The sequence below is a fragment of the Berghia stephanieae genome, chromosome 4 (genome assembly GCF_034508935.2).
Source record: "Berghia stephanieae isolate SIO BIC M18660-M18661 chromosome 4, UCSD_Bste_1.3, whole genome shotgun sequence".
Lineage (NCBI taxonomy): Eukaryota > Metazoa > Mollusca > Gastropoda > Nudibranchia > Aeolidiidae > Berghia > Berghia stephanieae.
Genome location: NC_088363.1, coordinates 83,982,481 through 83,992,480, shown reverse-complemented (window position 1 = coordinate 83,992,480; position 10,000 = coordinate 83,982,481). Strand labels below are relative to the sequence as shown.

Below are 10,000 nucleotides of genomic sequence, written 5' to 3'. Positions count from 1 at the left end.
ACATTTGCCATATCTATGACTCTATTTCCGGTTTCATTGTAACAAATTATTTTGTATCTGTCGTCTGTTGTTATGTATCTGCCGTCTGTTGTTAATCTTGACATTGTTAGAAAGGTTTAAGTTGAATACACCGTTGTAAGGAAAGCAATAAATGTAAATAAACAATAAGGTGACGTCATTGTCGAAATGTCCATTCAATAGCAGTAACTAATGGTCTTCTGGCGACATGACAACATGTGTAAACACTTTGACCTGACTTGGATAATTCAGGCACATTGTTTGTGTTAACTTGCGACAGCCAAATTTTGTACTTAGATTTTAATTGGCTGTATCTTGAATACTAATAGCCGTAGATAAATAAAATTGTCACTCCTATATGGGAAATTAATTCTTCTTTAAAATGAAATGAAATACAAGAAAAATTCTTTTCATGTAAAAAAATAACAGCAAAAGAAAAAAAATGAACTTTCTTTTGGATGCGAGTATATATTGTCACAACCTCATTGAACATCTTCAATAATAAATCTATGGAATCTATGACAAGTATGACGGAGGGAGGAGGTGTTGTGTTGACCACTTCTTGTTATCGATCAATCAAAAATGCTCAAATGTGTCATTTCTCAGATGTCTCTAGTTTTAAAGTTTTGATATTTTAAGTTAAAATTTTCTGGACAAAATAAAAGCACATGCTATAGATATGAAATATCTGTAAACCGAATTATGACGGGGTACTAGAAGGGGTTGCTTTTGTCATCACCTGAATCAAGGATGCTAGTTGTTCAACTTCTTCGTCCTGAATTTTGTTTTCTGCAAAAGTGGAAACGAGAACAAAAATACAGCATTAATGGCCGCGTGACACCTGCCGATAGAAATGTCAGTTAGAAATGCCGTCATTTAATTCTCTCCTTACCAGACATATTCAGGATTTTCCCCAAACTTCACACCCAACTAACACGAACATATATTTTTTTATCTGTCAAAGACAATGGCAGTAAGTTCGAGAAATAAATAATTTCTTTAGCAAAACATGTTCTGGCTCTACAACACAATGTTCATTTTCTTTAAATTTCATGATGTACAAAAGAAATTTGAATAAGAAAAATGTTGGTTGTATCGTAAGGAATGTGACGATTTTCCTATAGTTGGTAAGGAGAGGGTTAAACCCAGACGAAGCGAGCCACCCTCATCACGCAGACATTCCCGATGACCTCAAAGTAATTCATGTCTTGTCATTTCATGAAGGATTTCAATCAAAAGTGGGAGCAATGAAGAAAACAAATGTTCTTTGAGGTTAACATTGATCTAAATTTATTGTAAATCCCTTTTTATTATACTCGTTGGATTGATTTGATATAACATAACATGACTAAAGGCTTAATTTATGAAAAGCACAAAGTGATTTTTCAATAAAATCATCAAAATATCATTAAACCAATGAGTAAGAAAACATTATTGGTCATTTTGAAATTTTAGATAGTCGAACTCTCGGTCGATCAAAGTTTTAAAATTTTCAGGAGAGCATGTAGATCATTTTTAGAATCTAATATGATTTCATGAGTAAATGGTAGGAATCATTCAAGATTCTGTCTAATAGTGATACTACATGTGGATTAGGTACATGTGGATAAGTAACGTTTAAATTCTCTTCTTGTTAACATTACAGTTGAGAAAGTGATAAATTGTGGACTCTCACTTAATAGTTTGTGAATATTAAGAAATTCAGTAGCTGATTCCATAATGTTGCACAGAATGCATGTCAGACTAATAGGCTTATAGTTTGTAACATCCATTCTGTTGCTCTTTTTATAAAAAGCCGCAACATAAGCTTGTTCAGAGTCGTTTAGTAATATTCCAGACTGAAGCGATTTATGATAAATAATTGGAGAAAATATGAAATTGAATGTAAGTTTCAATTTAATTACGAAAACAGATAATTAAATATAATTAAATTGAAGCTTACATTCAAGTTCATATTGTTATTTATTTCTTCGAGCTTCAAGCAGCATCATTTGCATTTATAAATAATTGGATGCGGTAAAAGAATTTCTCTTAGTAACCGTGAATGAAGGCCTCGTGTTCTTAGACACATCAAACTTCATCAAAGTACAGTGTATATCATTTTGGTAATATAACATGTGGGTGCGGTGATTCATAATGGTTATTAAGATTATAGGTTGGAATATATGCAGTATCTTCTTATGCAAATACAGATAAAAGATAGTCATTCAAAGAATTTGCTTATTCTATATCTGTAGTAATTTTCGTGCCACCTTCCTCCAATATCTAACTTAAAATTCGGAATCTGAAGCAAAAAGTACGAATTTGGCCAAATTTAAGTCTGAATCAAAATTGCTATAAACCAATTGAAAGTGTATAAGTGGCAGATCTACGTTTCATTGTGTGTTTGTATTTTATTTTTTTATATATATTTTCTGTCAAGAGATGTGTAAAACGTCTCACCTGACAAGTCCAGCACAACCATATTTCTACTCTTGGCCACACTGGATATGATGTTGCTGACGGCTTGAGACCGAAGCTGACACGTGGCACAGAACTAAGGATACAAAGTTTTAATATGCAACAACATTACATTGACAAAGAAAACATTAAAGAATGTTCAAATCATCGTAATCTAAGTATTTCAAGGGTGTTTGAGTAATGTGCTGGTCAACGTATTTGAAGATAAGATCATGACTTTGCTCGTGGTCTTCGTAAAGTTATGGCCTGATACTGACCAAAAAATGACGTCAAAATGCCAGTCTTTTGCCACAAAAGAAAACAAATCGTGAGTTGTATTCAATAGTTCAACCAATGAAATAACTTGTTTCCTTGAGCTCTACTAACGACCTCACTAGACGGTGTAAAAACCAAATAATGACGTCAAACTGCCAGTCCTTTTGGATTTCAGTATCAGGCTATAACATAACGATGGCTACGCTTTGCTGCCGTCTTGGAGCAGACAGAGTGTCTCTACTTACTGTCAAGGGCGTGAGATTGTATGTGCTGATATAAACAATGGCTCGTCAAACTTTAGCTTAACTATTAATTGGTCCTATTCAGCCCAGCAGTTTTGAAGCGTAATAAATATAGAAGATAAACCGTAAATTTATAACCATTCTTTTTTTTTCTAAGTGGTGGATAACGAAACACAAAGACCATATCGTTCACAGTCAGATGAAGTAACTAGTATGCCGTACTGTTCGAGATCCAGGTTCTGACAAGAAAGCTTACATGGGTTTTGGACCAGGTAAATTGTAAGATTACGTGACTAACTGCAATGAAAGCTCTCTGTTCTTATTCTCAGCGAAATGTTTATTCTCTTTGGTCATCGGGCTTTCCTGTTTAAATACCAGTTATGTAAAGAGCACATCAACAATGGGGCACCTCATTCCTCTTCTCCCACTCGAATAAACCTAAATTACAATGCATTTGTCCAACTGTGGACAGTGACTATAAAAAGTATCCAACAATAATGAATAGAACAGCTTCAAAGAAGAATAAAATGCTCAACATGGAAAGTCTCGGACCCAACAACATGCGCCAGCCAATGGTCGTGACGTCACTTCTCTCGTAAAGACGCATAGTTACTTGGTAACTGGTTCTAAACTATCGGGACAATGGCGGACGCCCTTATGAAATACTTCTGCATACTTCTCCGACGAGCATAATAGTTGGTGTGTTTTTAAAAAAATGTTTTTAATGGTTCTACGGCGCTTGCAGCACATTTAGGTCACATCAGCGCCAGTAAAAAGGAAGAAAATGGGATAGTAAAAAGTTATAGAATTACAATTAAAGCACCCAAGAAAAAGTAAGACATAGGGGAACTGGGAACAAATAGGGATCAGATGTAGATTGCAAGAGCATACCACCAATGTACTTAGTGTGGGATCACCTATAAATCTCATCCGGACACAAGCACAAAATCTAAGAAAGAGGAATACACTCAAATGCTTACATTATACATTCAAAATAACAAATATAATAACACATAACAGAGAGGTGATTTATAAGGAAAAAAATATCATCTCCCAAAACAATAACTACGTATTTGACTGTTTCCCTCCCAGCTAGGAATCCGGCCAAAGCCAGGACAAAACCAAGTAATCTCATTCCAAGACAAAGCCAGAAAGCATGTTGGAAAACAGATATAAGGGGATAGAAGACACAGTATGTACCCCCTGCCCACTATGGGAGGTCAGGAACCCCACCCAGCGAGCAAAATAGTGTATCCAGAGGAGAAAAACATTATAAATCTGATCATGTTTTGACTTTTATACATTCTGATCATATGACATGTGAAAAAGTTCAAGCCAGCATGAAGAATAAAAAGGACCTATTTTCTTTGTTTAGAACCAAGACGTTGGTTGCTGGGCGGACGTGACATCAGACTATTATATTCTATTTTCACTTCATATAGAATTCAGAAAAAGAAAGGAATCTTCAAGCTTAATCGGGGTAGATGAGGACGAAAGTTTTATCCCGACGAGAAAGGAAGAGAACTGTTGTGTTTTCTGTCGTCTTCCTAGACAATACGTAAGTCGTTTCTTCTTCTTCTTCTTCTTCGTTCCTCTGATGGACATCTATGGCTGCAGTCCGATATCTGCTATGAAGTCTGTGGTCCGCTTTAGGTCCTCAGCCTCACCATAGAGCTTTGTGTTGAGTGTTGTAGGGGTGACCCAGTGGTTCGAACGTTGCACGTTGTATAATGGGCAATCCATAAGCACATGTAAAGTGGTTTCATGGTCGGTTCCACATGGGCAATAAGGGTTGTTCCAATACCTAGCTTTGTAAACATATGTCCTCTTAGTCTATTGTGTCCTGTTCGGAGGCGGAATAGAGTGACTTGGCTACTTCGCTGAATGGCATGGATTGGATCCTGCTTGTTGTGTTCTAGGTGTGTGTCATTCCTTTCTTTGTCTATTTTTAGCTTTATTATTTTCTTTTGCTGATGGTAAGTGATTGACGACTTCGGTTGTTCCTTCTGGGCTCCTTCTTTGGCCAGTTGATCGGCAATTTCATTTCCATATATACCTACATGACTTGGAATCCACTGCAGCACAATTTTTCCTGTTTTATCAGATAAGCCCTCAAGGGCCTCCACAGTGTGTGCGGCTTCAGAGTCCTGGTAATTTTCAATAGACCGGAGAGCATCATCAGAGTCTGTCAAGTAAACCACATTTTTCCCGTATATTCTGTGATCTCTGGATAGTTCTTTTGTTGCATTGAGGATGGCTTTTTCTTCAGTTTTAGTACTTGTGCACATTGAACCCACTGATACAGATATTTTTGTTTCTGTTTTATCTGTCCAGTGTATGAGTGCACCAGCACCTCCATTCATGAGGGGGCCGGAAACTGAGCCATCTGTATAAACTCTTATCCAGTTGGTCATTGGGTATTTTTTATCGATCATCTTTAGGGTTTGAGCATTGTCATTATTGCTTCGAATGTTTTTCTTGTTGATGGTTATGGATTTTTGTTTCTTTTTCCACGGTGGTGGTTTGAGATTTGGGACATTGATTTGGGCAATATCTTCCTTTGGTGTCACTTTATATTCGCTCTCTAGTTTTTGTCCCAAGGCGATGAAGTTTTCCCTTTTGAGTCGATTCTCTTTCTTTTCCATTGTACTTGGATGCAGTGGTTGGGATTCCATGAATTTTATCTTTGAGAATTGTGTCACTATTTTTAAATTTCGTTGTTCTTTGAGAGGTTTTATTCCTGTGTGGGTTTCCATCTTGTGAATTGGTGTTGTTTTCATTGCTCCAGTGATCACGCGTAGGCATTGGTTTTGGATTTTTTCAACCTTTTGAAATTGAGCCTGTGAGCACGTTCCCCATGCCGATATGGCATAGTCTATTGCAGGTCTTACATATCCAAGATATGTCTTCTTCAGGACGTTTGAGTTTGCTCCCCATTGCGTTCCAGCAAGTTTTCGGAGAAGCTGCATTCTCTTGTACCCTTTCTGTTGACTTTCATCTATTTGATGTTTCCAAGTGAGTCGAGGGTCAAATTTCACTCCTAGATACTTAGGCATAAGGTCTTCTCTCAGAATCTTTTCATCTAAAGTTAATCGCATAGATTAAGTAAGTCGTTTGAATTGTGTTTGTTGTTGTTGGCTGAAGAAGGGTGTTAACCTCGAATAGTTTCGTGTTAAGTATTTTGTTGTTCTTTCAAGCTTCAGTCATTTTTGCTCTATATTTTTACAATACATTTCACACATACACACAACATTATGTACAAGAATAGGTACTTACAAATGTACGAGTACTCATAATTTTTTTTTTAATACATTTTTTGCTCAAGAAATTTACAAAATGAGTGCGGTTAGGAATTACCAAATTTGTAATAAAGACGTTTTCATTGATGAGTTCGCTGATATACTGTGCCGCTTGTTCACAAACATTATTCCCAGACAAATCCAGACGTGTGACTGTAGTGTTGTTCTGGAAACAAGAAAGAAAAAAAAACTTTCCTTTCTCTACTAATGACGAAAAGTTAAAAAACGCCATTTGTCCTAAATATGTGTGCAGTATTTTTTAAAAACTCAAAACGACGTTGATAGATTAATGAAGATTTTTTTTCAACATGTTAAATAATTTCATCAGCTTCTTCCTCCTCCTCCTCCTCCTCCTCATCCTCCTCATCCTCCTCCTCCTCCTCATCATCATCATCATCATCATCGTCGTCGTCGTCATCATCATCATCATCATCATCATCATCATCATCATCATCACTATACTATATGGATGGTGGTTACAGTTGATAAATAATGTATAAATGCATAGATTTATGATTAGAGAGAAAAACTACTCACCAGAAGAGCAATACAGATAGACTTTATCTCGGCCGTGATGAGCCCGGCGTAGTCCAAGTACACCCGATCGCCTAGCAGCTCCCTCTCTATTCTCTTGGATGGCACTACACCAACAAGTCGACACGCCCGTTCATAGATCGTCTTGATATCTTCTTCTGTTACAATCATTTACATTTTAAAAAACCATTTGATTAATATAAATATGTTATTAATTAATAAATTATTAAATTATTATAATTATCAAATATCATTATCAATCCTGGACAATTGTAAATATCTTCAGTAGTTACGAACACTTATTTTCAACTGTACATTGATTGCCCTCTTGATATATTTTTCCTATTCAAAGATTTGTAAAAACTGTCTGTACAGGATACGAAACAAGCTATTTGAGATTGTGTAATTTCATATAACCTATTGTATGGCATTTAAAGGACAAGTCCTATATTCAGCCTTAAATAGGCTTCAATTATTAAAATAAGACAAATTATGATAGTTAAGTTTTCGGCTTTTCCCTTTATCAAAACAGGTAACAAATGGAATAAATGCATAGTGTTTTTGATATTAAAAACAAAATAAACTGACATACACACACACACACACACACACACACACACACACACACACACAAGATATGGTGTAATCGCTACCACGCTAACGATGACAGTTCAAGTTCAAGAATATATTTTAGGCCATTGACCAATAATGATAACATCTCTCTGAACAATAAATTATCTAACATTAATAATAATAATAATATAATAAATAATAAATAATAATAATAATAATAATAATAATAATAATAATAATAATAATAATAATAATAATAATAATAATAATAATAATAATAATAATAATAATAATAATAATATAAATAATAATAATCTTAAACAAATTGTTTTATTTTCAATGTCATACCAACCTGTTGCTTCTTTCCTCAGAGGTTTGTCATCTTCGTCGCTGTCAAAATAATCGTCATCGACCTCTTCTAGAGCCGTGACATTCTTCTTTCCTTTGGAAGGAGCAACTTGTGTGAGAGATCGACTCGTCAGTCCTATGGGCGATATTGATGACGGGGTTGATGACCGTTTAGAAATGTCTTTCTCAAAGCCAAAAGGATCAGTAAGAAAGTCATTAGTCTTTGGTTTACCATATTTGTTCCATTCGTCCTTCATGTGCTGGCTTTGATTTCTTGACGTTAAACGCTGTGTGCTTTTAGCGCTGCTGGTTCTGTAACGATGCTCACGCGCTTCGATGAAATCGTCCCTCAGAGATATTATCTCAAAACTGTCCGAGCTGCCACTTTCATCGGATGTGTTAGCTTTTAATAACATATCATCGTCGATATCTTCAAGTTTTGCTGTCCCTTGATTTGACGCGTTTGGCTTTCCTTCAAATTCATCGCATACAATCTGAGGAATAGTTGGCTTGTTTGAATATGGTTTTCCATGTTGTGATATCAGGTCACCTTTGTGTCCAGATTTATTGATGTCCGCATAGAGGTCAAAGTTGGTAATTTCTGTGGGTCTCGTTTTAGAAGCACGTCTACCTGTCAAGTTTGTGGATTTCAGAGGCCTTTTGGTTTTGTCTGCCCAACCCTGCTGACCGCTTCGACTCCCAGCTCTTGAATCTGTTGAATAGGGATACGAGGCATGTGTTTTATATCACACTTCAAATAACGCTCTCAACTGATTTGCGCATGAAAATGAGCGTCCTTGATTATTTCTATTTGTAGGCTATATGAAATAACATACTTTCACGTATAATGCTGAAAACTTTTAAATCGATATAATTCCGATACATCAGACTCTGATCGCTTGAATTACAATAACTTTGGCTGAAACATGCTCCCACACACACATACACAAACAAAAAAACAAACACACACACACACACACACACACACACACACACACACACACAACACAAATCAAACGCCTATCTTCCTTCTCATATCATCTACTAAAATCGAAACAGGCAATTTGTAAGCGAACATTTAGAAATAGACAGATTTCTTTTCACGAATGCTCTGTGGTAAGGCGTTCCAAACAGACGGCCCGAAAGGAGAAAAGGAGCTCATTTCAGCCTTTTGTCTATTCGAGAGACAACTCGTTTGGTGCGATCACTGGTCTAACGGAAGGGGCGGGGTTTTGAATATATTATTTCAGTTAGTTTCGAAAGTAGGAGGGGACAGTACTTTCAAGACACCGATATACTAACCAAATTGTTATCGGCAGTCTAGATTCTAAGAATGTACCGAGGTTTTTCAATTTATCAACAATTTGAATGGAAGCATCCCCAGCCAGCTTCAAATCTGATTCACTTTTCCACTTCTTCTTCCCAACATACAGAACCTCCGTCTTATCATTTAGTTTCAGTATGTTCTCATTCATCAATTTCTTATTTTTTTATGGATACACTTTTTACTAATGTCTGATACAAAACTTGCAAATTTCTCGTGATAGAAGACGCAGTACAACCTCGTATCATCAACGTATTGATGGGAAGACAGACGGAAATTGCTGATGATTTTTGACAGAGGGCCAACGTACAAAACAAAAAGAACCGAACCCATTAGGACCCGGCAATCAAGAATGATTTCCTCAGATCTATATTCATCCACCGTAATAATCTATTATCTATGGTTTCTCACCAACATTACCATTATGTGTTGGTTCCATTTCTGTGTAGTTGCACATATATTATCTATGGTTTGTCACCAGCATTACCATCATTTGTTGGTTCCATTTCTGACTAGTTGCACATACATTATCTATGGTTTCTCACCAACATTACCAGCATACGTTGATTCCATTTCTGACTAGATAGTTGCACATACATTATCTATGGTTTTTCACCAACATTACCAGCACGTATTGATTTTGAGGGTAACGAGTCTTTCCGTCTAGTTGCATCCTTTGCAGGTCCGTCTTTCGGGGTTTGAACATTTGTGATCAAGACACTGGATGCTAGCGTCTGAGGATCGTGCCCACTGGTGTTCCTTGGCCTGGACATTGTTAATCTGAATGACAAAAGGAAGAAGATGGCAACATGTAATAAATATCGCTGGGAATATATTTGGTTGTAATTTTTAAGAGCATCTGAACCCCACCAGAAAAGTATCCTCAGAATAGCAAATTCTATACATACCCAACCATCGCACCCCTACACCATTTATTTAAGTTGTTA

General features: G+C 36.3%; 1 protein-coding gene across 1 annotated transcript in view; it reads right to left on the bottom strand.

Moving 5' to 3' along the window:
- LOC144972112 (uncharacterized) overlaps positions 1 to 10,000 on the bottom strand; it is a 38,185-nt gene that overhangs the window by 23,002 nt on the left and 5,183 nt on the right. The window contains exons 2-7 of the mRNA XM_078913199.1: positions 9,679 to 9,833; positions 7,734 to 8,441; positions 6,812 to 6,966; positions 6,333 to 6,440; positions 2,461 to 2,554; positions 758 to 807 (exon numbers count right to left, since the gene is read on the bottom strand). Of these exons, the coding sequence (XP_078769325.1) occupies positions 758 to 807; positions 2,461 to 2,554; positions 6,333 to 6,440; positions 6,812 to 6,966; positions 7,734 to 8,441; positions 9,679 to 9,826 (1,263 nt within the window). The 5' untranslated portion in view covers positions 9,827 to 9,833. The remainder of the gene's footprint in view (positions 1 to 757; positions 808 to 2,460; positions 2,555 to 6,332; positions 6,441 to 6,811; positions 6,967 to 7,733; positions 8,442 to 9,678; positions 9,834 to 10,000) is intronic.